This window comes from Eublepharis macularius, chromosome 8, assembly GCF_028583425.1.
Source record: "Eublepharis macularius isolate TG4126 chromosome 8, MPM_Emac_v1.0, whole genome shotgun sequence".
NCBI lineage: Eukaryota > Metazoa > Chordata > Lepidosauria > Squamata > Eublepharidae > Eublepharis > Eublepharis macularius.
In genome coordinates this window covers 40,313,789-40,341,351 of record NC_072797.1, presented here as the reverse complement: position 1 = coordinate 40,341,351, position 27,563 = coordinate 40,313,789, and the positions used below count along the sequence as shown (strand labels likewise).

Below are 27,563 nucleotides of genomic sequence, written 5' to 3'. Positions count from 1 at the left end.
GGCATGTTTGCAGGAGCCGAACCCTGTGACATAAGGCATGGTAGTGCTTTATAATTGTAGACCTTAATTGTTAAGTATGGCTCGGGCTATGCACCCATTAGGTTTGGAGGAGCTGAAGGGGGAAAGGTGGCGCTGTATGTGAAAACCAATTTAGCCAGAAACACTGACGCACTCCAGGAGCCAGCCGAAGCACCTTGAGAGCGCAGGGTACCTTTCTCTTGGTATTAAGCAGGGCTCTCTTGCTTCAGCATGGGGTCTGGAGTTCTCCCAGAATTACCAATGATCTTCAGACTAAAAGATCTGCAAGAGGGGGCATTTTCAGAGGGCACACACAAACACACACATGACGCTGCCTTATATTGAATCAGACCGTTGGTCCAGCAAGGTATTGCCTACTCAGGCTAGCAAATACGGAGTACAGAATCTAGCCTGGTGATTAATTCTGGGGGGGATCTCAAATTCTGCACAATGTTTTGTACAATGCTGGTTGGTCCTAACAAAAAGTATTAAGCGGTCTAAACAGACGTATATTTTGCTTCAGCCCGACGTCAGCTGCCGCAAACACCGCCCCGCCCCCCGCGTTTTCCCCATTTGTTTCCGGAAGTTTGGTTTACTTCCGAGTTTTGACGTCACTTCCGTGGGTTTCCGTTCCGGCCGTTCCACACCCCCGAGAAACTTTTTGCGGCTTTCTATTGCTCTGAAGGAGACCCGCGAGGCGCTGCGCAGGGAGGGGCGCGGCCGAGTCCGCGAGGACGCTGCCATGGCTGCGAAGGCCGGCGGGCGGGCGGCGCTGGGGAGCGGCCGTTGCTGCCGCCGCTGGGCTCTGTCTGGCGCCGAACGGCGGTTGAGCGCCTGCCTGTGAGGAGATCCACGCACCCAGCCCCGAGGAAAGAAGGGCGAGCAGTGCCGGGATGGCGGAGCCCCCGGAGGCGGAGGCGCTGCGGGAGAAGGTGGCTGCCCTGGAGGCGGAGTTGGAGGCCTGCCGGAGCCGCCTGGAACGAGAGAAGAAGCTGCGCCTCAAAGCCCAGGCCGGCGCGGCCAAGTTGCGGAGAGAGGTCGGGGCTCGGAAGGGCGGGGGAGGGGGCGGGGGGTCAAGTAGGGGCTCTCGTGTCTGTAGCAACGTAATGACAGGCAGGGATTCAGCTGGTGCTGCTGGTGAATCAGACCAGTGGTCCATCTAGTCCAACATCCTGTCTCACACAGTGGCCAAGCAGTTAATCCTCTGTCTACCATAAATTCTAACCCCAAGGGAGAGTATGGTGAGAGTGCAGAAAAGCAGTATTCAGAGGTGCCCTCTGTTTGATGCATTATGTGGCTAAAAAACAGGTTATAAGGTGAGTGAGTTTTGACCCCAATAAAGCCCTGTCTTTATCAAAGCCTCTAAATCAGCCTTCTCTGAGCCCCCGCCCCACCCCATATCTCCTAGTCCACCGCATCTCTTTGTCCCTTGTCTAGCATCCATTCCTGAAACTAGTCACATGGAAACCTTTATTTCTGTAGTTGTAAGGCCTTAAAACCCTGTATATTTTCTTTGCTAAAGGCCACTCTCCCCATTATAAGCATGTGATGTTGCCTCTTACTGTTCGATTATTTGTGTATCCAGGATTGCTCAATATGGACATTCAAAACAGAGCTCAGTATAAAATTAATATAACCAATACATCAGCATTCACAGAGGAGCACCAACAATAAACTGAAATCAAGAAAACCAAAACATAGAAATCAGTACACTTTTTACAAAACAAATCAATTTCTTTAAATTGGATTTTTAATATTGTTAAAAGTTTGAACTATACTTTTATCTTTTCAAAATAATGTGGTTTAAAATGAATTTTGAACTGAATGCAAATATTTAATTATTAAACCTGAATCCCCTCTTGCCAACTTTTGAAAATCTGCTTTTCTTTGTAACGAATGAAGTTTTATGAAAATGTATTCATTGCTTGAATTTCAGTAAGAAAGACAGTCTGAGAATAAGCTAAATACAATAAATTATAGCTGGATTCTAGAGGGCAGGGAATGGCAGATGGTCATAGTGTTGCTCACAGATGAATTACCTTTTTCTCCTGATTTGCCTAGTGACTACTGTGTACCCTTGCTTCTGGTTGAGGTTATTTTCTTTTATAGGGTGGGGATAGCACCTGTAAGATTAACAACATTTGTGGTAGGGTATGAGCTTTTGTAAGTCACATCTCATTTCTTCAGATACCAAGGATGGTCTCAGATGATGATCACTGGTTATCTGTGAATGAATCCCTCTAGTTCCTCCATTTTAGTAAAATGTTTTTCTGTAAAAATCATGTTCTTCCATAAAGATAAGTAATATTTTTCACTTCTAAGGTTCTCTTTCTGCTGACTGATTTCTCATCTTTGTTAAGAACAAGTGACTAGAGGTGTTACGGACTTTTTCCTTTGTGTACTTTGAATGTATTGGCTTATATGATTTTTTATTTTTTTAATTTATATTATTCATAGACTGCCTTTCTTACTGGGACTCGAGGTAGATTACACAAAGTAAGTCAATACAGACAACAAGATGAGACATCACTGGACAATGCAATAGGATTTGGATTGTAGGAATCTGGAACCAACCAGAACTGCAGCAAAAGTATTAATATGACACATTAAACAATGCAAAAATTACATGATAGGATTGCTTACAACAACAGACAGTGCACCTTATACATCATAGTATAGGCCACAGTCCCTAATTCATCTTTTGGAACTGTTTCGTTACTGTACATCCTTATCTACATAGAAAAGCCTTTTTGAATTATTCTGATTTGCATAGTTTGTAGAAAGCCAGGAGAGTGAAAGCCTTTGCTTTCATAATGAAGAAAACCTTGCAAATACTATTATGGGTCATGTATTGCTTACACTTTTATTAGTGCCTCTAATATGTTCAGTACAATCTACCTCACAGGGTTGTTATGAGAATAGAATGGGGGAGGCAAGCCATGAGGGAGTTAAAAATATACTAGATAGATAGACCTACAGTAATCTTTTAAGTATGATAACCAAGTGTAATGATATTATTGGATTAAGTATGCTGTAATAGATATTATTATCATGTTTTGTAGGTTGAAGTACTCAGTAAGGAGATCAGTGGTATACAAAGTGAGAAGGCAACATCCAGTATAGAAGTGCAAACTGAAGAATATGATGCATGGTCACATGCAGGTAGTGAGTAGATTCATACTATAATTTTCAAACTAATATTGAAACTCTGTTGATAGCATTTATTTTCTCAATAAGAAACTAGCTATTGATAAATGGAAAAAAATCTAGGTGTCAATCTGCACTCTAACATTCTAGTTGCCATTTCCTTTACTTAGGGGGTATTTTAACTCTTAAATTAAATTTGAGGCAGATGTAGTTGTTTGTTTTATTTCTTGCTTATACAGATCATTATGCAATAACATTTACTTGTCTCTTGTGGTTTAGCTGTTATTCTGAAGAAAGCAATAATTGGATTTTTTTCTAAAAAGTGAAGAAGTTAGGCACCAATGTAAAAAAGAGTGGAAAGTTACGAAACATCTGATATGCTTGAAAAGATATAGCCATGCTTAGGATAATGCATATTTAATGCTAATATACACTTGGAATTTGATTTTAAACTACTTTGATAATTAACTTAATTTTTTGCTTTTAACAGATTATTACTATTATAGCTATTATAACTCTGAGCCTCAACCTGATTTATCTAGAGTACCTGTACAGCCAAATAGTGATAATGAAGGCTCAAACTCTAATTGTACAGAGCAGTTACCGTTAAGTGATCATTTGGATGCTATCGGCACAACACAGAATGAACATGAGGTGCAGGATAATGTAATCCATGATGAGCAAGTGAGTTGAGTAGTTATATCCTTTCCTTTTCCCAAGGAGATAATGGCATCCCACAAACTTGCCAACAAGTCAGTTGTTTGCTGGGGTCAGGGGACTGATGTGGACTAACAGCTGTGTGGGTTTGGGAGGCTGCAGTAAAGAAGGGGAATGGAATGAAACAGCTCTCTTCTGCAAACACAGCTGTGCTGATTCTTGTGAATTATCAATACTTTAAGATACTTTTTATTTTTTAAGTTTACAACCTGCTGCTCTCTTGTGCAGCTGAAGATATTGAAAGTGGTGTGCAAGGCAAGAGAGTCAGTGGACCCTGCTTATTTCTCAAAACCCTTTCTGTGTTTTGTTTTGCCTTGCCACTTTGGTAATGTAATGGAGAGCGTTTTAGAACACTGTAACTTCTAAGATAAAGAACCTGCTTAAGAATAAGATCAACTAGGGCATGTACAGAGTGAGGGATGGGGAATTGTGTGTTTGCATCTTTCTTTTGTATTCCCTGTTCAGTCCATTGCTATGCAGAGAGTATGTGTATGGAATTTTTACTTTTAATAAATTCTTTACTCTTTTAAATACTGGTGGTAGTTCTCTGTACCACATAGACCTTCATCATTTGGACAAAATGGGCAAGAAGGGGGTGCTGCGTGATGGAAGCAGTTAATTGCCATTTCCTTGGGAGTGTGAAAGTGCAGTAAGCTGTCCCTGTGGTGAGTCACAGAGAGCCAAACTACAAGTGACGCCTGACACAGGTTGGACACTTGTCAGCTTCCCTCAAGTTTTGATGGGAAATGTAGGTATCCTGGTCTTGCAGCTGTAATGGAGAGTCAAGCTGTAAAACCAGGACGCCTACATTTCCTATCAAAACTTGAGGTAAACTGACAAGTGTCCAACCTGTGTAAGGCGTCACTTGTGGCTTGGCTCTGAGTAGCAGGAGATGCAGGCACTAAGCCGAGTCTTAGAATGGCAACCCAGGAATGAAAGCTGGAAATACTGACCCTCTTCATGGGCAGTTCCTAAAATGGCCAGATGATGGCAGTGCAATGAAGGAACAGTGTGAGAGGAAAGTCCGTGGGAGGGTTGGGAGAGCAGCACATTGCTGAGTGACCCAAGATGGTCACTGGGCACCTAGATGCCTTGGAGGACTGAGCAGAGTGGCATTCATGGGGCAGCAGGGCTGTTCTGCCATATTCTCTATCAGAGGCAGATTCAGATTTATTCGGTCTATGACCAGTACAAATTGATCAGAAAAATTTACATTAGAACAAATTTTAAAATACAGAGACAAATTATTGGTCACTTTATGAGCGACTTCTTGTTCTTTGGGCTCTCTCCCCCCCCCCCCCCGCCCTCCAGCTTGGAATCAGATCCCAGATTGGTCAGAACCTTCACTAGCTTGACAAATCACTATTTCTGAGCTGCTTATTCCCCAAGAGAGAATATCAGGGATACACCATTGGATTGCAGTGAGCAGGAACAAAATAAAGATTGTAAGATGCATGTGCTGAAGGTTTGCAGGTTCTGATTAAATATTCTCATTTATGTTGTGTTCTAATCTTAGGAATCAGAGGATACTTTATTAACAGATGGTACCTTAGCAGAAAGTTTGAGGGCTGCGGCAGAAGCTGCTGTATCACAAACAGGCTTTATCTATGATGAAGGCACTGGATTATATTATGATCACAGCACTGGATTTTACTATAACTCGGTAAATAAAGTATTTTGTTCCATTATAAATGCATTGCTGTCTGTATACCAAATGGTAGTTATGTTAAGCTGTCTTTATTTGTTTTCCTTAAAATAATAGGTAGTGTTCATGTAAGTGGTCAGTTGACCAAATACAAAATTTGACTATTTATTGCACATTTGCTGTACAAATGTTTGATTTAATTTGGCCTTGGGTTTTCTGAAATTTGCACATACTTATTTTTTTTAAGATGAGAATAACTTGCTTGTTTTATGTAAAAAGGTAAGCAAGCACCGAGTCATTATTGACCCATGGTGGGACATCGCATTACAACTTTTTCTTGGCAGACTTTTTATGAGGTGGTTTGCCATTGCCTTCCCCAGTCATCTACACTTTGCCCCCAGGAAACTGGGTACTCATTTTACCGACCTCAGAAGGATGGAAGGCTGAGGCAACCTTGAGCTGGCTACCTGAACTCAGCTTCTGCCGGGATCGAAAATTAAAAATTATTAGTCACTTCTCCATTAAAAATGCTTGGTACAGCTTACAATATTAATACATATAGAAGCTTAATGATAAAAAGTATTCAAAGCAAAAAATAAAACCAGCAGTAAAACAGAGCATCCATTAACTAAATTATCCTCTTGATTTGAAAAAGTAATTTTAGGAAGCAGAACAAAATTGTTACCTAGGATGTCACATCTCATAGAACATATAAAACAATTTTCAATGTGATTTGCAGCTCTCATTGAGTTACAGTGTAATGATCCTAGGTTGATTTCCTAGATGATTTGAAGCTGTACATATTCTAGCAGCTCTGCCTTGATGTGTAGTCAGGTTTTCCCAACCGTATCCTCCTAACTCTTGTCATATGAGAGTGATTTTAAAAAGAGGAAATGTCTCATTCAGACATAGTGTAATAGATAGTAATACAATTGTGGAATCTTCTGGGATGCACTCACATATCAAGGATTTCATTTAAACTGCATTTAAAGTGCACAGTTTTGAAGTCCCAAAGTCTGAAAGACTGACACATGTTATTTACGTTATACATCATTGCTTAGTTTGTGTAAATTGCTCTGATGCCTCTTGCTTGATATGTTTCTTAATGCTATTTTTTAAAATTCAGACTCCGATATTCCCAAAAGGGACACAAAGCAGCTATATTGTAGGCAAACAGCAGAAGAAAATACTTTTGTGTGTTGTGACCTTGTTGACCAGTGTATTGCATCTTGAATATATCGTTTTCTTTTTAAAACATATGTTCATCAATAAGATGGTTAAACTCTGCTTTAATTTACTGAATCTTTTGTTACTTAAAATATTCCTTTTCTTAATAGTATTCAGTTTCCTGTCTAATTTCACATATGTTTCTTTTTAAACTTGGTAGTTCATATCCAGTTATTCTTCTGTTAAGGTATATTTTGTGCTCTTTCATTTAAAAGGAAACCCAGCTTTATTATGATCCAACCACTGGAATTTATTATTACTGTGATGTTGAAAGTGGCCGCTATCAGTTCCATTCGCGAGTTGATTTACAGTCTTATGAAACATCAGCTATACAGCAGAGCAAAGACAAAAAAAGCAAAAAGAAGAGAAGAGATGCTGAATGGTCTAAGGCAAATGAGCGCAAGGTATTTTTTAAAACAGATAGTAAATTAAAATATGGTCTATGGTGAAATAGTAAAATTAGTATCTGCCTAATTTTGTTAGTTCTAGTGAGTATAGATCACACTTCAAGGAAAAGTTTTTAATTGCTAATTATATAACTGCACAATTTTAATACAATCTGTATAAGGCAATATAATTTTACTGTTCAGATATATATTGGGTGAGGTTGGGGTGGCAGTAGAGGAGGAGAAGCTTAGATAAATACTCTGGATGCAAGAAATAATAGTAACAAACATTCATTAATAAATATTAGGTTGGAAATTAAGGGAACATTTTTAACTGCTAGAGGGATGAAGTTCTAAAATAATCTCATAAGAGTAGTTGGAACAATTGATTTCAAGGAAAATCTGGATAAAACAAAAAAGGATACTTCATGTTCATATTCAAGAAAAATCTGGATAACTCTCTTGCTGTCTCGCTCGCACTCTCTCTCTCTCTCTCTCTCTCTCTCTCTCTCTCACACACACACACACACACACACACACACACACACACACAGGGTTGGGAGACATTTTCTTGCTAGTCTGAGTCTGACTTGGTGTTCTTGTTCTGCTTTCTCAGTAGCCTGTATCTCAGCCCCATTTTGTTTAAATCTAGAATTATCTGCTGCTGTGGGCACTTTGCCATTATTCCTGCTCTCTGCATGTGCCTTATCTAAATTAGATAATGTTAAAGAGTTCTCGGTCCTAGATTAGTTAATGGTTTGAATTTAATGATTAGTGAGCTGAGTGGGAGCTACAACTACAAAGGTTGTCGTGACAGATGTCGTGTTCAGTCATGACAGATAATGTGGATGAGCAAAATTGATTTGTATGCTTGTTGCTGCTTCTTTCTGGTTTTGTATATTCAGCTTAATGCATGTGGATATCTGGTATCAAGAAAGCCTACTTTGCTACTGGGGTACCTCATATTTTGTCAAGAGTGTGCTTTTGAGTTTCGTGCATTTGCACAATTCCCATTGTTTTAGCAAAAGATACATGTTTGCAGACAAGCAAACTACATGGAATGGTGGTAGAAAAGAGAAGTCTGTGTGCAGATGTACCCACATAATGATGCCCAGCACCCCACTCTCCATATTTGCTCTCCTGTATCCTGGAGTGTAGTCAAATATGAATTTACTAGAAACAGAACCCATTGTGCAAATAAATACAACGGGCTCTAGAAAGCTGGGGCTGGCGGGGGGGGGGGTCTGGGAAGGGCTAGCAGGCAGGGGGGATCTGGGAAGGGCTAGCAGGCAGGAGGGGGCTGGGGAGGGCTGAGAGGCAGGAGGGGGCTGGGGAGGGCTAGCAGGTAGGGAAGACAAGGGGGGCTTGGGGAGGGCTGAGAGGCAGGAGGGGGCTGGGGAGAGCTGGCAGGTAGGGGGACAAGGGTCTGGAGAGAGCTGAGAGGCAGGAGGGGGCTGGGGAGGGCTAGCGTGTGGGGGCAAGGGGGATCTGGGGAGGGCGGAGAGGCTGGAGGATTCTGGGGAGAGCTGGCTGGTAGGGGGCAAGGGCAGATCTAGGGAGGGCTGAGAGGCAGGAGGGGTCTGGGGAGGGCTGGCAGGTAGGGGGATAAGGGGGATCTGGGGAGGGCTGAGAGGCAGGAGGGATCTGGGGAGGGCTGGTAGGCAGTGGTGGGGATCGGGATCAGGGAGGGTGGGCAGTGGGCTCGCTCTTCCTGCTGCATCCCTGGTTCTAGCGGGGGTCGCAGAGCAGCGGGCACATCGCTTGCGCCCCATTACCCCAGGTCCACCGAGAGCAGCGAGCCCGGCTCGAGCCGGGTGGTGGGCGCGTCGCTCTTGCCTCGTCACCCCAGCTCCACCGAGAGTGGCGTGCTTCAGCTCCAGCGGGGCTCACAGGGCAGCGGGCGCTTTGCTTTCGCCCCAGCTCTGCCGAGAGCGGCACACTCCAGCTCTGCCAGGGTTCTCAAGGTGGCAAGCACATTGCTCTTGCCACGTTGTCCCGGCTCCACCGGGGTTTGCAGGGCAGCGGGAGCGTCATTCTCGCCACCCCATCCCAGCTCCACCAGGGCTTGCAGGCACGTCACTCTTACTGCGCCGCCTTCCCCTTCCAGCTGGGCTGCGTAGTCTGGCAGCAGTGGGATGGGCAGGCTCTCCTAGCCATCCGCTGCCAGCGGCGCCCTCCAGAGGCCGTATTTGCTCACACACTTTTTATCCTTGTGCTCCCACACAGGCACACCCAGATACAACATGAGTTGTCAGAAACCTGATAACACAAATATGTTATAGGATTTCATAAGGAATGTTTGAGGTCCTAAGTCCTACTCCTGCTCTCGGCTCCACTGGGATTCATTGTGACTCCCATTCCAGCTCCCTCAGACCAGGAGGGAAGAGGATTTGTCTTCATGCTTCTCCTCCTCCTCCCACCATACCAGAACTGTGTTACTTGGAGCATGTAGCCAGTCCTGTCCTCCTCTGCCACCTCCAGTCAGCTTTCAAAAGCAGGCTTGGCAAGCTATGCATGTGGCCTATACTCCTGTGAGATGTCAGGAGCCTTCCCAGTCCCATTACACTTCTCTGAGCCGCTAGTGGCTACCTAATGTGGCAGCACTTCAGAAATGGGTGCTGTCAGGATGATCTCTTCCCTATCTCAAAATAGCTGCCAATTCTGGAGGGATGAGGGTACATACACACCCTCCCATTCTTGTATAGTGAAAAAATGTTTTTTACATCCAATAGTTGTTAGTCTCTAGTCTTAGTATGATGTGAACATTCTTTAGTCATAGATAGTGATGCTGTATAGATGGTTTTGTTTCAATTAATGTATAATGTATTTGGTAAAATTATATGGAAGAATAGAAGCAAACAGCTTATGTGCCTTAAATGTAGAAAATCAAGATTGTGATTGCTAGTGGATGTTTCAGAATAAGGCATATACTTTTAAAATCCACATTGTTCTTTGAAGAATTCCATCAGTGTAGGCGTTGAGAATATGTGGACATGAATGAGAAGCTGGATGTCCATAGATCAAACAAAACAGTTGCACAAAAGAAATATTCTGGCCTTTGCAACATTCCATGCATCAGCAAAATATTTCTTTAAAAGAACTCAAAAGTTCTTATGGGAGGTTGCATGACTCATGACTTGTACCAGATTTTTTGGACTAGATCTGTGCAGATCCCATGCAAAGTGAAAAGAGGGGAGGAAATGTATGTTAAAGAGAGGGAACATGCCCATTTGTATATATGCCCATGCAAAAACACTGAGAAATCTTACAAACTTACACGGCAAGGTGGGCAAAGATCTAGAACACACATTGTTTCATTTATTTTGCAGCTGCTTGACAAGGATTCTATTAGCACAGACTGCCTATGGTTCCATAAGTGATTTATATCTAGTGTAGATGGTTGAATCTCTTTAAGGGATGGACTGGAGATCAGTAATCCTACTGTGATCCATTCAGCAGCTAGAGTACTCCACAGATGCATTGGGGTAAAGTGGAAGAAAGTTTTCTTCATTACCATAGCAAAGGCCCTCAGTCTTAGGTTCTGGGGATCTTCCTTGTGGTCTTCAGGCCCATCAGCTCTACAGTAAATGAAGGAGATACTATGCCATGATGTAGGGAAGCCACACTGGGTATGACTGTTGTAAGCCTTTCATTTTGGAAGCTGATCAAGTCATTCACGTAATAGCCTTTTAAGCAGTATGTCTTGTGGCTGCCATGATGACCCAAGAAGTTTTCCTGTCCTGAAGTTTTCCATGTGAGTCTTTTGTAAAATTTGTCTGTGTAACATTCCTAAGCCCAGTTGTGTATGTTTAGCTACAGTGTTTTAAGCTGATGCAAGCAAGATCTAGACCTAGAAAATGGAGAGATCAAGCCCTCTCTACCCCCACCTGCTAGGACAAAGTATCCCATAGGATGCCACCAGAGGAGTCAAGGTGGGACTCACTGCCCCTTTCCATTGGTGTTGCCTACATGCCCCTTAGGCGGGGAACCATCACTGTCAGTGATTGGGTATGGATACCAAGTCTGACTCAAGGATACCCTTGTAGCCCTTTGGAATTTTAACTTCTAACTATATAAATTACTGCACAGCATTGATAACATGGTGAGCCTCCTGGTTGCAACAAAAATTGCTGTCTCTGTGGCAGTATATTATAAGATGTTTTGTCCACTTATGAGAAAATATAAGTCTCAGAATTTGGAAACAAGCTCATTTAGAAGCAAAATGTTTCCATAGTACTCTTGAAACTTCATTTTTACACTGTGTAGTTTACTGTTTGCTGCTGTTCATCTTTAGGTACATCAATTGACAGAAACCATGGCTAATCTGAAGATTTCATCTTCTGGATTGGCAACTGCTGGTGAAGGTAGAGTTGTGGCACGAAACTCATTAGTGGATATTTACATCTAGTCCTGAGAGAAATTTAAAATTAATTGACATAGCAAGAAGCTGTTTGGGGAGAAAACACTGCTGATTTAGACATTTGCTGTGACTTAAAACCGATTTGCCCTGACCTGGATAGCCCAGGCTAGCCTGATCTCATCAATTCTTGGAAGCTAAGCATGGTTAGCTCTGGTTAGTACTTGGATGCAAGATCACCAAGGAAGTCTAAGTTACTACACAGAGGCAAGCAATGGCAAAACATCTCTGAAGATCTCTTGCATTAAAAACCCTGCTGGGTTGCAATAAGTTAGTTGTGACTTGAAGGCAAAAAGAAAAAGAAAACCCTTTAGCCCACCCTTGAAAATATCTCGGTTGAGTCACTGCCCTTCCGCCCTGCTCTTACTCTTTGTCCTTTCCAAGTGGTAGCACTCATTCTTCTTTGCCTGACTATATTGTTGCTGTTTCCAAGTTGAGTTTAGCAGTATGGTCTGTGAAACTTTCTTTCTAAGGTTTTCTGTGATTGGAAACGGTGGTGGTGACTGACGTAGACGTGTGCAGAAGAAAGGAAATGTTAGTAAGAAAAACTGACAGGAGAGGGACAGCAGACACCAAGCTCATTTCTTTACCACCTACTGAGGGGAGTGGCCAAATGGCAAATTGCATGGCTATATTAGCCATGATCCGGTTCAGAGCAAATAGTTGTACAAGTCCATCTCTAGGAACTTCTTTGATAGGCTTTTTCGCAGTATAAAAGAAGGCTGAAAGGGAATCTTGCATGGTCAGAAAATCATCGTTACTTAATCCAGTATGCTCAGTTGATCTTTATGATTTCGTTTGTAGGTCCAACTGGAAAGTCAGGGCAAGGTTGTGTGTTTATATTAATTCAGAAGTCTTCCAGTAGAGTCTACAGAGGATTTTTTTTCTGTTAGTTTTATCATATTATTCAGGCCTGCAAGATGGATGAATAGATAGCTAGTGAAATTGTAATATAAAGTATATGAAGCATAATTGTAAAGAATGTATAGTATTTATAATTAAAACTCCTTTCTATTGAATAAAATATGCAATTAATTTAATTAAGAGGTTTCTTTACTGTATGTATTTGAACTTATAATAAATCTTGTACCTCCTAGCATAAGAAGAGCTGTAGAGACGTAGGGTTTAAAATTTCTTAACAATTTAGCACTGGAAATTAAGTATATCCCTCAGGGCTACATCCACACAGGAGTGCAATTGCCTACCACAACAGAAAGCAGTGTGGGAATGGTGTTCACACCCTTTCCCCCTGCCCAGTCCCTGGCCATTCATTGCTGCTGCCACTCCCCGTGCTCCTCCCTCTTTTTCCTGCACGAACGCAGTGGTGATCACACCAAGACCCTCACAGCCCAGTATCCTCTACAGCATGACTTGGAAGTGAAATGGAGGGGGAAAACTTTAAAGGGGTTTTAAAAGGCAGGGAAATGTTGAGCTTAGATCTGCCCCTATGGTGGCAATGGGGGAGCATCTTGATTAGATGCTCCACCTGTATCTGACCTGGAAATTTCCCCTCTAGAAAAAATGAGATTCATATTTTCTGAAGAGTAAATTGGAGAAGAAGAAGAGCTAGACAAACTGCACAAATTAGGCATAGCATCATCTGATTGCCCCCTTTACCCTAGAAGCTTCCTATTCGCGTGGGGGGAAACTCAGAGACGTAGACTTCTGACTTTGTACATTCAAAAAGATTAAGAAATATCAAGCTCAAAAAGAAGCATTGCATTTAGATTAGTTCTCTGAACAAGAATGAGGCACACTAATACAGCTTGGTGGTATAACCTCTAACTTAGAAAAATATTTGCTAAAAAAGATTGGATTGGATTGATGATTCTGGCATTGTGAATGGTGCAGTGGAAAATGAATTCAATAATGAGCTTAGAAAAAGGAAACAAGAATAGATACCTGTTGTCTAATGAGGGCTTGTTTCCCTTAGGCGGGAGAAATTCAAAGTTCCATTTCTTAGATGCTGGGGATAGGTGATAGGAAGGCTAATATAGGGACACATAAACAGGTACGGTGATTTAGACTAATACCTTGGGGAAAGTATCAGCAAATTGCTGAGCTGAAGGAAAATATTTGGTTATATTAGATAAGTACCTCAGGTTTAAACATAGCAGTATACTTAAACTATACACAATCATAGTAAGTCTTCACTGTATAAGATAGGCTTGCATTATAAAATTACGGGGTATGCAAGGTAATTTTGCAAGGCTGCACTAATGTATTAAAATGTACAGTTGCGTTCCTGTTTTTAGCAGTAGAGAGAAATGTTTACTTACAGTTCTGCATGGGCATTGTTTGAACTGTTAAGTGATGCTGTTCAAATTAAATGATTTATAAAGAAGAATGTTAGGATGTTAGTACCAACAAGTGAATGGATCATTTAAAAAATATTTAGGATGGTAGAGAATGGCAGATGATTACTCAGAAGGTACATCTTTCCATGTGGCCAGCCAGCCCTGCTGCAACTTCAGGGACTCTTCCAGTCTAGCGTGTAATATCTTAATGCAGAGGGTGGGCAGTGCGTGGCGGCTGTTTTTCTTATTCTTCTTGATGCGATTTAGAAGTGAACTTGCAGGCCAGTGTCGTTGTTGATCACTGAAACAATGGATGCTACAAACACAAGAATTCTACTGTGATAGGGGAAGAATAGGAGAAGCAACCTAGAAGTCTCTGCAAATGCATGTGTAGAATGGACAACATTCTTTGCTTTAAAAAAAATTAAGTGAAGACAGAATCTCTAAAAAGTCAGTGAAGGGATTTGAAGATTTATGGTATACTGGTTGTAATTTCCAAGCACTGAAGAGGACTTTACCAAAGCGTCTTAAATAAGAATGATTTAACATCGACTGATTCCACTATTCCACGTTTCCACACAAAATAGCTTTACATTTACTAGCTTGTTTACATTCAAGAATGTAATGGTTAAAAGAATCCAGCCATTATAAAATTCAGACATTATCAAATAAAAATTGTTAAAATTCTTCAAGTTTAATTTTTCTATAAATCTCCAGGATACAGATGAGCAAAAATCATCCAGCACTCTGAATTACCTTTCAACCTCTAATGAACTAAGTTCTCCAGAAGAGGAGGAATTTCCAAATATGAAAAAGGCTAAAGTGGACACTGGTACAAGAAACAGCCAAGCATCCAATGAACCAAGTACCACAAATGGCACCAATTTAAATCTTACCAAAAAGATCAAACAATGCTCTGCTCTTCTTATGGACGATAGTAAGACAGAGTCGGAGAGTGAGCCAGAAGAAGGGGAAATTACGGATTCTGAACAGGAGGATTATAGTAGTGGAGATGAAGTAACAAGCGAAGCAACTGTAGATTCAGAAGAAACTGACAGTGAAGGTGAATTTTGGCTTTTTATGAAATATTCTTAAGTGTTTGTGAAACCAAAAAAAAATAACAAGGATAAAAACTGAAATCTACAAATCTGGATGCTTCATGTCTCAAAATCAATGTCTTCAGTGAAATGGTAAAAATTTTCCAATATGCTGTTTCTGTCTCGCCTTCCAATATTATTACAAGTAAATATGGATTATATCTTTGCCAAGTCAGTTGCATAAAGATGTTTTATACTGTTTTGCTAGTACTTACAGAGATTTTCTTGTTAGTAGAAAAATTTTATGCACATAATCTATACTATTCGAAGGGAGCTTTGATCCTCAGAAGTTTACACGCTGAAAATCTTGTTGGTTTTTAAGGTGTCACTGGACTGGAATTCTGCCGTAAATTCTTATTGAGTCCCTATATCCTACTCAATAATTTTATTGAGTCCCCGTATCATACTCATACTTGTCCTTGTGACTGTGTCTCATTAAAATGCACTAGCTGGTTAAGCTCATATTTTTAGCAACTAGGGAGTTTGTTGGATCAGCCACAGTATTTGAAGCTTTAGTTGCTGTATGAGAGGCCAGACACACACTGATTCCGAGAAAGCTTGTTCAAATGAAGCCTGTAGAATATGAAGCAGGACTTTTTGAGGAGTAATAGTTTCTGTACCTTAGGGTGAAATGTGGCTGCATTTCCAGTGCAGCAATCAGGACTGTTTCAGGGTTCCCAAGATCAAACCTGTTTGTCTAAACCTAGTTAACTGTTCTCTGTAGGTAAAGCAAGGTTTGGAGGGAGCTATATGTATAATCTTTAGAAGGCATTCTTTCTGAATAGAACAAAAATTCAATATTGTACTAATTTTCAAAGTTTGCTGTTGTGGATTTTGGTTGACCTACCAGTGTTCCAAGGTCTCTGAGCAGCTTTGCTTCTGGAGTACAGGACTTGGGTTTCATTCATCCTTGGGCGGCTTGCCATTTTAAACTCCACTCAGCAGTCCTTATTCTTGCACTGTTTTACTGACAATAGTGGGAAAGAGTATATTCCCCATCCTGAGATACCTTCATGTAAGAAAAGCTTTTTGGATCAGACCAGTGGTCCATCTTGTCCAACAATTTATTTTGCACAATGGCCAACCAATAATTCTGAGGGCATTGCATTGCATAGAGGCTAAGACCTTCCCCTGATGTTGTCTTGTTCCTGATATTCAGAGGTTTGCTGCCTCTGAATACAGAGGTCCCCTTTAGTTACCACAGCTAGCAGCCATTGATGGGTCTAGCCTTTTAAAGTCATCCATGCTCATGGCCATTACTAGAGGTGGGCACTGACCAGAAAATGGACCTAAATTTGACATGGACCGGCCCGGTTTGGCATTCGCAAACCGGCAGGTTGTGGGATGCCCGTTTTCCACTGACGCTATGACTTTTGGGCCGGTCCATTGGTCTGGGTCTTCCCCACCTGCCAGCTGAAGCACCCATTTCCATGCCCCTCACTTGCAAGTGGCATGGAAATGGGTGCTCCTCCGCGGGGCTGGCTTCAGCTGACAGGCGGGGTTAAAGTTTAAAGCGCTCCCTGTGCCGCTCGCAAGTGGCAGGGGGAGCGTTTTAAACACCCCCCTTGCTTCAGCTGACTCGCAGCTCCACCAGACAGCTAGAGCAAGGGGGGGTTAAAGCCCCCATTTCCATGCCCTTTTGCAAGCGGCACGGAAACCGGCACTGACAGACCAACCAGTCTGCGAACTGGGGTGGGTCTGTAAAAAGTCGATGGTCCGTGAAACACGACGAACCATGGACCAACAGCCCATGGTTTTTTTCCATTCCATGCCCACCTCTAGCCATTACTAGAGAAAACAGCCATTACTGGCAGAAAATAACCCAATTTACTTACTGAATAAAAAAGCATTTCCTTTTCTATCCTGAATCTGTTATCCAGTAACTTCACTGAGTGACCCCTGGATTCTAGTATTATGGAGGAGAAAGAAAAAGTTATTTCTGTCCCTGCTATCTTCCTCATGCTTAATTTTATAAACTTCTATTGTGCCCCCCCCCCTTAGTCATCTCTTCTCTAATCTGAAAAGTCCAAGACTCTTTTTAGCCTTTCTTCACAGGAAAGGAGCGCCAGCCTCCATCTTGGTGATCCTCTTTGTACTTTTCCAACTCTGCAGTCTTTTTAGAGATACTGTGAAAAGAATTGTATGCAATACTAAAAATTTATTTCCTTTATTTATACCCCATTTTTCTTCCCAATTTGGACCCAATCTCACCATGTAAATTTTATCCTCACAACAACCCTATCAGGTAGGATAGGTTGGGGGGGGGTGACTATTCCAAGGTCATCTAGCAAGCTTCCATAGTAGAATGAAGATTCAAACCTGGGTCTCATTTGTTAAGGCCTTATTTGTTTCTAAGTAGTCAGATAGCTGCCATGTAGTAAGTCTGCATGGTGCATAAGAAATAAAGATCACAAATTCAGCCCTGATATTTTCTTCTCTCTATTGTTATGAAAGTTCTGTCTTGGGTGTAGCTGTGCTCTTTGGTGTTACTTTCATTATGACTAACAGTGATGTAGTTGCATCACTTTGGGAACAGTCATTAGCTTTCTCTCTACTCTCAGAAGCAAGAACTCTGTCAATTAGCCTTGGTTGCTACCAGAAACTGCTGCAGTTGAGCTGTACTGATCCTATTACACTGATATCCTGCTGGTTAATCTTGGAAAAAAATATACCTGTCAGTTTTCTTAGCAAATGTGCGTGTACATTGTTTTAACAGATTTTTGGCCCATTGGTCCACTTGGTTGAAATGATGCAGTAGTTATACAGTACCTGATTAGTTTGAAAATCAAAAGTGTTATACTTCGTCTAATATTTATTTTTATAAATTTAGATGGAGACAAGATCTGGCCACCTTGCATTAGAGTGACTGTAATTAGATCACCAGTTCTCCAAATGGGATCTCTGTATATCATTACAGCTGTAAAGCCTGCCACTATTGGAAGGTAACCAAAATGTATATACTCATGTAAAATCATGGTAGTTATCTGTTTTTCTGCTTACTTCTTGTGCCCAGTGTGTTCATTTTACTTCAGATATTTTTAACAGCTCTAGCTGATGTGGTCCATAGCTCTAGTGACCCTGATACACATTTTAACTGTAACAAATTGGCTGGTGACTTCCATTTGCCTTCAAAATGGGGGAGTGGTTAAATCCCTATATGGCGAATTCAGGAATACAACAAAATGTACAAAATATATTTAATTCTGAAATAGCAAATAGCTTATCCAGAATATAATATTTAGGCATGCGAACTAAAGGGTTACAGTGGCTTGAAATGAAGGTGGAGTTGGGAGGCAGATACTGAATAAAGGCAAAATACTTCGTCGCTCTTAATGTTTGAAAATTGATGCTGTGCTGTAAATTATGTTTCATATACTTGGTCCAGATCAGTCTATTTTAAAATGGTCATAAGATACAGCTATATTTACAATTCAGATTTAAACTGCTTTGATGGTGAATAATGCCTCAAAATGGTAATTTTTGCAAGAGTGCTGCTGAGAGTACTTCATCTGAAATTCCTTTCCCCTCCATAAAAAAGTGATTCTGCTAGCTGAGAGTCATGTAGCCATCAGTCTGAATTGATAGCATAGATACGCCTGAACTGTTTGGATAGTTTTCATTCTCCCAATTATGTGTTTAAGCTAATAAGTATCATTGCACTCTAAAAATAAAGTTGGTTAAACTAGCAGTTAAAAAACCAGTTCCCCAGGAGGCCCAATAGCATTCTGAAAATTGAATCTGGTGATTGGCATTTAGGTTGCTGTATCAAGTTTCTGCCCCTCTTTAGCTTAATAATTCTTCACAAATGTCGGCACTTCTGAGTTAAATGAATAGCATATAATACACTTTATGAAACTTACAGAGCCTGTTTTGGGTTTTTTTCATAGTAGTTCACGTTCATTTGTTGTCTGGCCTTGTGTACTATCAAAATTTTCCTTAAATGTTTAACAGTATAACGAGTTTCTTGCATGCTGTTTTTTTCTTCGCTGTTATAATGTTACTACAACTCCACCACAATGGAAGGATGTATGATTTATTGATATTCTCCCCCCGACAAGTTCTAAGGCTGCAGTGCAAGTTGGAATTAAGTTGGACATGTTTATATACAATACTTGCTATATATATGAAATATATGAGTTACTTACCTATCAAACCTAAATTTATTTTTCTGTTTTAACAGACAAATGCATCATTTACTAGCAGTATGTAAAATTACACTATTTGGCATGTTTACAGACACTCTAACCACTATATCACTTTGGCTGTCTCTAATCAAGTTCTCAAGGGTTATTTGGATTACTATGTGAAGCCTTGTTCCAATGTGAATTAATACTTGCCTTCCTTTACAGAGAGAAGGGTATGGAACACACGCTGCAGATTCCAGAAGTTGGAGTTAGTAAGGTAGCCAATTCTTTAGGACATTTTTATTGTGATCTTAGAAATTATTAAAGGGTTACAGCAATTAATTGAGTTGCTGTATATAAAAAGTATCTGTATTTATTTTGAGCAATGCTAATAAGAGGAACATAGTTTGTATTAAAACTTTATTTTCTGATTAGTTTCATGCAGAAGTGTACTTTGATCACGAATTGCAAAATTATGTTCTTGTGGATCAAGGCAGTCAGAATGGTACTGTGGTTAATGGAAATCAAATACTTCAGGTGAGCATAGAAATTTAAAAAATACTATTGCCTAGTCTTCCCAGACCTGAAATCTCCGTTCCCCTGTCCTAGCATCACTTTCAGTATCTTCTCTGTACTCCTGGTGTATCTTCTTGCACTGGATATTTTCTTTCTCAGAAGAATATGTTCAGGAAGATCTCATCAGTATTTATCTGCCGTTTAACTTCTTTTTTTTAAGTATGTATTTGTTTTCTGTAGCCTAAAGCAAAAAGTGATCCTTATCTTCTGGAACATGGTGATGAAGTGAAGATTGGAGAAACTGTACTGTCCTTCCATATACACCCTGGCAGTGAAACTTGTGATGGATGTGAACCTGGGCAAGTCAGAGCCCATCTTCGCCTTGATAAGAAAAGTGAATCTTCCAGTAAATAACATGTTGTTGGTTATGAAAACAGCACGGGCCCTTTGCATGGAAAGTAGGGTTGACATAGAGAAATGCTGTTGTCAGCCTATGTTTAAGGTGCCTTATAGCAAATATGCACGGATTTAGAAATGAAAGCTACTGAAGAATGTTTAGCATTTTGAAAAATGGTTCTGCACTTCAGGAGTTTGGAGGTACTTTTAACAAAATAAAAATGAAGAACCTTTAGTCTAAAATCTTCCCTCCAGCTAGCCTATACTACTGTCGGTGCTAAATGAGTAGAAGCCCCAGAGACTTTGGTAATTCACCTGGAGTGATACTTCAGCATTTGGTGCCAGATCCAGCCTGGCTAATGTGCATGGAGAGATGAGCAGTGATGGTACTACTGGAAGGGTCTGACCTCCAGCTTAGCAGGGTAGAACTGCCTGCTTCACCCAAGTTGACTACTCCTGCTTTAAATAATAGGAAAACCAGTAATACAGTGGGGAGGAGTTGAACTAGGATTGCCAAAAGGATCTTTCTTAATCCTTTGGCATTCTTAAGTGTTTTGTCTGAGTTCCTTCTATAAAAGCTTAACGCTCTTCACGGCTTTGGTCCAGATACCTATGGGACCACTTCCCTCCCTATGCTCCTCCATGGCAGCTTCACTCTTCCAAACAGAGTCTCCTGCAGGTGTCACCCTGCACATCAGTGAAATCAACAGCAGCCCGTACACAGGCTTTATCTGTGGTGGCTCCTACCCTGTGGAATGGCCTGTCTGAGGAGGTCAGGAGAGGCCCCACTCTCCTGGCTTTCCTCAAACAATGTAAACTGAATTATTAAAAAAGGCTTTTTACTCAGATCCCCTCCCTACAATACAGCCCTTCTATCTGAGTAGGTACCTTTTTACCTACTCAGATGGGAGGGCTGATTGTAAGGAGGAGATCTCAGATGATCCGCTAATACGTTAGGAACCATAGACTTCACCACTATGTTGTATTGGATTCCTGCTAATGTTATGTCTTTGTGAACGTGTGTCTGTTTACCCTATCACATTGTTTATGGAAATGTTCTTGATATTGACTCTACTAATCTCACACTGTGTAATCTGCCTTGAGTCTCAGTGAGAAAGGTGGACTATAAATAAATAAGCAAAGGCAGACTATTGCTTATTCAACTACATGACTGCTAGTACTAAAATGAAATTGGCCTAGGGTTCAGATATAATAAATAAAAAGTTAAAATGTTTAGTCTAATTTTATGCTGCAATAACCTAAGTTCAAACATTAATTTGAACTGGCAAACTGGCAAAGAGCTTGTCACTGTAACAGGCTTGTAACAAGTGGTGGTAGGGGTGGGATCTTATTACGATCCCTTTCTTTCTCTTGGGTAGATTTGGTCTTTAAGCCTTCTTATTCTTGCCCCCTCTTGGTAGATTGCTGCCATCAAGAATTAAATTCCAGAATAACTTAAATCTCTCCTTTTAGCAACGTGCTCAAGGGTCAGGCTTTTTCATGGTACTATGTGGCCCTGAGGATAGGAATGGGATATAGGAATGACAGATACTCTGGGATATAAAAAAAACCAAAATAAACGTTTATTTTTATAAGAAGCGTATCGGTTTCATATTATTTCTAAAACTTGATGGTTTCAAAAGAGTTCTCAATTCTTAAAGTTACTTTACTTAAACCCAGTCACACAGATCTTCTCTCAGGCTTCACACACAGTTTGCCTACTTTTGATATTAATTTCTCTCTCAATTACTAGTAAGACCTTTTCTCGGTCGCACACAGTTTGCCTGCTTTTCCTGACTGAATGTTCTTTCACAAACACAGTTTAGGCTACCCCACAGGTTATATTTCTCTCAGACAACATACACAAGCTCAGGCTGCACACAGCTAGCCTGCTTTCTCCTGACTAAATATTTTCTCTCCACTCTCAGTCTAAAACTGCATTCACTCCGCCCACACTCTCAGTCATCAACCAATCATATCACTCACTCATCCCTCTCTTTCACCCCCACTCTTCATCTATACCACACCAAGCATTTCAAGACACATACACACATTTACTTAAAATCATTACACAGCTATTGTTGGTTCATGTGGTTAATCAGTCAGGAAGTTTCATCATGTCATTTAGTTACATCCTTTTTTCCCCTTTGTTTAAATAATAAGCTTTCTATAATAAGAGAATAAAATTAGGATATCTAACAGGATTCTTGCAGGGAAGGCTTTGAAGCTCACAGGTAAAATACTACATTATTAAGTGTAATGCCCCACAGCTCATTAGTCTACCAATATAATCATGAGCAGTCTACAGATCACAGTCATACCCTGACCTTCTTCCAGAATTGAAAAGTCGTATTTTAATCTCATAACAATTCTCTTAAGGTCAGTTAGTCTGTAGAGCTACTTCAGGGGCATTTAACCTAAACTTCTGACATCCAAACCCAACACCAGTGGCAGGGTCCCCAACATGATACCTATGGGTGTCATGTGCCTGCCAATACCTTTCCTGGCCCATACCAAATGGGTGGGGCTTGATAGGGCAGTAGCCCAGCAAGACTTCTGATTGGCCGCTGAAGATCCAATTGGCTGGGCAGATTAAAATAAGTTTCAGCAGCAGTTGCTACCACAATGTTGGTTTTATTCTCTCTCACTTTCCTTTCTCAATATATTTTTAAAATTTACTCCTCTCCTGCATTTGGGGTTCTTCCCTTTGTGTGGTTCTGCCTCTTGCAGCAGCCAATTTGTGGTTGCACCCACCACCCTATGTCAGAATTTCAAAGGTGCCCACAGGTTTATAAAGGTTGGGGACCACTGCATTATAGCATATCAGCTACCCTTTGCTTTGATTAGATCCAGATATTTATTGCCTGAGTATATAGATAAATTAATACATTACCCTTGGTATAACATGAACTGAACATTTTTCTAACATGAGTCCCATATATATAGGGAAAATACCAGCTTTTGTTCTCAAATTAAATCAATGTTTTTTAAACTATTCCTTTCAGTTTGCCCTGCACTGACTAAAGAAGAGAAAGAGTTAAATAGAAGAAAAGCATTAAAACAAATACGTGTAAAATACGGTTTACAGGTAAGTTTTTATTTTTAAAAGTGTCAGCTAGTTAGTGAACTGTATTGCTGCTGTTCTGATAAAAAAATAGATCTTGAGATCTGTGTCTTCTGAATGTTTTACTGCATTCTGCACCATGGTTGTGAAAGCTCTGTGGATAAAATGAGAATGGGGCATTTAATAGAAGAGAGTGGGTTTCATTCAGCCCGTGCAATCAGTGTTTCCGTACAGTGGTAGTGAGTGACAAGTCGCCAGCATACAAGTAGCAGCCCAGTCTTTTAGGCTGCACTGTCTCTTAGAGTTTGTCCCTGCCACCCGTGCAGACATGATGCTTTTCAAAGTTGACTTGAAAAGACATTGTCTTGTGAAGTGCTAAAAAAGGTGTATTGTGTTATTCAAAAAGTATTGTGTGCTGAAAATGCTTTATTCATAAAGGAAAAGTTCACACACATATTGGCTTGATTTATCTTTGAAAAGAATGCAGAATATGAAAATGATAATGTGGTAAAAAATCCGAAGTACAAAGACAGAGCAGGAAAGCGCCGAGAAATGGTTGGAAGTGAAGGAACTTTTCATAGGGATGATGCACCAGCTTCTGTACATGTGTAAGTAGATCGTTTCTGTGCTTATATATCACTACAAATCAGAAACTATAGTTATGTGTTATCCTAGCACACATTCAAGGCACAGCTATTCACAGTAGCTAAGTCTGTTTCTTCAAACCACCAGTGCTATTTGTCAAACACTCCTAGAGCACAGAATATTTTTTAGGCACTGATCTAAATAAATTCTTTAAAATGTACAGTTAATGTCATTGAAGCTGCCTTATACTGACTCAGATCATCGATATTTCAAAGTCAGTACTATCTACACTGACGGGCAGTAGCTCTCCAGGGTCTCGGGTAGAAGTCTTTCACATTACCTGCTTATTGCAATAGACAGATGTAGAGCTGACTCTGAAGAGCTTGGAGGAGGGGGGCAGAACGTCTTTACCAGGCCAGCTCAGTTTCTGTACCACCAGATAGGCTTGTTTGTGTGATGGTATTGCTGAGCATTGAGCTAATGTGACAGTGTGTTCTGTATTCTCTTGCTGGTTGTTGTCAGTAAGATAGCATGCTAGCAACTATCATGCTGATGTACTAATGAAGCAGTTTGTTTTTAATTCACATTTTATTATCCTAAATACTTGTTTGTTAGTAGGGTACGCGAAACTTATGTTTGCGCAAGTTAATGTTCTTGTCTGCATTGTACTGTTGACACCTGTTGCATTCTCCCATTCCCGGGGGGGGGGGGGCACTGGACTCCCCCAAAAAACACATGGGAGCAAAATGGGGGTCTGTGAAAATACTGCTTCCTTTCCATGAAAAACAGGGTTAGGGCTTATGACAATGCTGTTAAAATAGCAATTTTTACTATCAATATTAAAATACTGGAAACTTCATTTCCCAACACAAAATAAGTATCTGTAGTTCAGCACACTTGTTCTAAACAAGAGAAGTATGTACAATTAACTATCTCTTATACTTTTGTACCAAGTAAAATTATTTTCTTATTTAGACTGTAGAAGAGATAATTGTGTGTGAATTTGACAATTATCCAGTTGTAAAAAACGAAAAAACAAAATGGTATTCCTCTCCCTGTACAAAATTGTATTTACTTTTGTTTTTAAAGTGAAATTAGTGACAGCAACAAAGGTCATAAAATGTTGGAGAAAATGGGATGGAAGAAAGGTGAAGGACTTGGAAAGAGTGGTGGCGGAATGAAAGATCCGGTAGGTCTACTTCATTGTGCAGATTGCATAAAAATTACATTAAAGTTAGGGTAGCTACACCAAAACGATCCTTTATGCTATTCTTAATATAATCTCCGTGGATCTGAGTATGCTGAATGTGGAAAATTACACTAATGAACTTGTTTTATTTATGCATATTTGAACAGTACTCATCTCGCAGGAAGATGGTAGTAGTCAGTACTAGGGGTGTGCATAATGGGCAAAACAAGCTGAAAAAAAGACCACAATAGCTGTTTTGTTTTGTTAAAGCAGCATCTAGAATGCTGAATCAAATCCAGGAAGCTAAATTGTAACAAGACCCTCCCAGGAAAAGGATTGTGTGTTGTTGTTTTGGTTGGCAGGATCTGCAGCAGGCAGGCACTAGACTTTGCCTTGCAGGGCAGCATCTTGTTTTCATGAACAGCATTCACCAATCAGATCCCAAGGGGAGAGAGTATTTACATTATTAATTAACTCTGGCAGGAAGGGAAAATAAGCACAGAGTGCATCAGTGCATTCTCCCCCTCCAGCCAATCAGGTTCTTGCAAGGGCAGATTTTCCCCCCTACTCACCTCTCAGGTTTGGAAGGGAAACAAGATGGCACTGCACCCCCCCCCCCTTTCCCTTTGTCAGTAAGTTTCTTACCATGTGCACTGGCCAACACTCGCCTTCTTCGGGGCCTGTTGTTGTGTAGTGTAACTGAAGGAAAACTCAGCAGGTCAATGGTTTAGAGGAAGGACTGAGTTCTGTGCAATTTTGGGGCCATTCAGTGCAAAAACACCTGATCCAAAGAGCCTGGAAGCCCACATTGCAAAGAACAGGGCCGAAACTCATGGTGATAAAAAAAAACCCACCAAACTGATTAGATCCAAGCCAGGAATGCCCTAGTCACTAAAGTACAATAACAGCACGTAACTGGTTCAGAACCCTCAGATCTGAAAATGAAACAAGCGTTTTCAGTGTACACCCTTAGTCAGTACACATGTAGGAAGCAGTGACAATCTGTAGCTTTTATATAACACTGAATTTAGTAGAACAAATACAGAAAGCTTTACATAGTTTAATTCCACATCTTGCTATTAGGACTAAGATTGTAGATAAGGAAATAGATGAGACAGGATTAGATTTGTGGTGGTTTGCCTACTAGGAGATAGATCTGTTGGTTACATATTGGGAAGAATTTTTAAACCAGAAAGGCGAAGTTATAAATTGCATACTTATATTTTTTTTCATGTTTGACAGATCGCACTACAGCTGCACAGAAAGCACGTGGGCCTGGGTGCAAGTACTCCCATCTCAGCAGAAAATGTTCAGACTGTCAACATGAAGAACAAGAGGAACTGGGAAAAAGCAAGAGAGAGATTTGCTGAAAATTTCCAAGACTCTAAAACACAGAAAAATGTATCAAAAAATCTGCCTTGGGTCAGAGAAACTGCAGAATGAAATTGTTCAATTTAGATTACTAAGATGTTTTAATAGATGGGTTTTAATTTGTGCTAAAATGGGAGTTGGATTGTACAGCATATTTCAAAGTATGCTGACTAGACTGACTGATTGTAGCTCATCGTTTGGTTTACATGCTTTTATTTTTTTTGAAAAGCACACTTTTAAACAGGATGCCCTATGAATTAAAATAGGTCAGATCTTGACTGAGGGCACGTGTGTTTAATATTGGAAAGAGGATGACTTAAGAATCATTTTATTTGTTCTGTGACTTATTATCCAGCAGGTCAGTGAGTTGAAATATTAATGCCTATGTTTAGACTTATGCCTTTATATGAACTGATGCAAAAAAATTGCTGCGTATGTATGAACTTGTAACATTTTTAGCAAGAGAAGCATCTCTAGATGTGATATTGCTATGCCTCATCTAATTCCTATTAATAATTGCCAATATTTTCTAACAGTTTGTTAGACAACTATCCTTTTTTAAATGGAGTACCAATTTATTTTTTGTGAAGATCAGTTGGCAGTAACAAATTACTTTCTTCCGTGAAGAACTTTAGTGTTGTATAGGAGACACTTGTAGCACACACTGAAGTAGCATGTTCAGAAACTGCTGTGATATTCAAAGCTGTTCCACACACGAAGAATTATGTGATACTGCCCTCCCACTTCAGAATCCTATGATTGAGTGGTCCTTTGTGGAAAGCTGGCATGTAAGAGGAAATCAAGCCTCATTGTAGTCAATAGTGGTAATTGTCATTAGTGGGAATATTGTACATGCTTGGGGAAAGCAGCATTCATTCATGGATCCCTGTATTCTGAAGTGATATACTCCAGGAGTGTATCACTTAAGTGATATACTCCAGGAGATCTGTACCACATGCTAATTCTTAAGGTGTAGCAGCCTTAGGATGTAAACTGCCACCTATCGTCTCCATCTTTAAGCCACTTTACAGGCCTTCTTGAAATCTGTGGCACTGTTCAGTGGATTAAAGATTTTGTTGAATTAGAATTATTTATCACCCTGTTGGGACCGTTCTGTATCCATTGCTGGCAATGGAGTGTAAGGCAGGAATCTTGATGGTTCTTTTTCTGCTTTAGGGCAGATGCCAAACATGTGATATTTATTGAAATATTAATAAAGACAATACTTTCAACTTATGTGGTGTGAGCCTTTAGGTGGAAAGATGTGCTTGGCACATGGAGGAATATATTTCATAAACTTTCATTTGTATTTTGTCCTACTTAGCTACCTACAATTTTTATGAGTCAGTTACTGAAAGTGTGTATGT

The 27,563-nt window shown here is 40.5% G+C and overlaps 1 protein-coding gene across 2 annotated transcripts; it reads left to right on the top strand.

The window, feature by feature from the left end:
- Nucleotides 1-658: 658 nt before the first annotated feature.
- AGGF1 (angiogenic factor with G-patch and FHA domains 1) lies at nt 659-27,432 on the top strand. 2 transcript variants are annotated; one of them, XM_054987267.1, is made up of 14 exons: nt 659-1,055; nt 3,081-3,180; nt 3,656-3,849; nt 5,399-5,545; nt 6,970-7,158; nt 14,572-14,917; nt 17,782-17,893; nt 19,301-19,352; nt 19,511-19,612; nt 19,832-19,997; nt 22,993-23,075; nt 23,532-23,659; nt 24,726-24,825; nt 26,068-27,432. In XM_054987267.1, the coding sequence occupies exons 1-14, from the start codon at nt 912-914 to the stop codon at nt 26,266-26,268; spliced, it is 2,064 nt and encodes a 687-aa protein (XP_054843242.1). In that variant the 5' UTR covers nt 659-911; the 3' UTR covers nt 26,269-27,432. The 2 variants fall into 2 exon arrangements, with proteins under 2 accessions (XP_054843242.1, XP_054843243.1); XM_054987268.1 differs by lacking the exon at nt 14,572-14,917 and adding an exon at nt 11,435-11,504.
- Nucleotides 27,433-27,563: the final 131 nt, after the last annotated feature.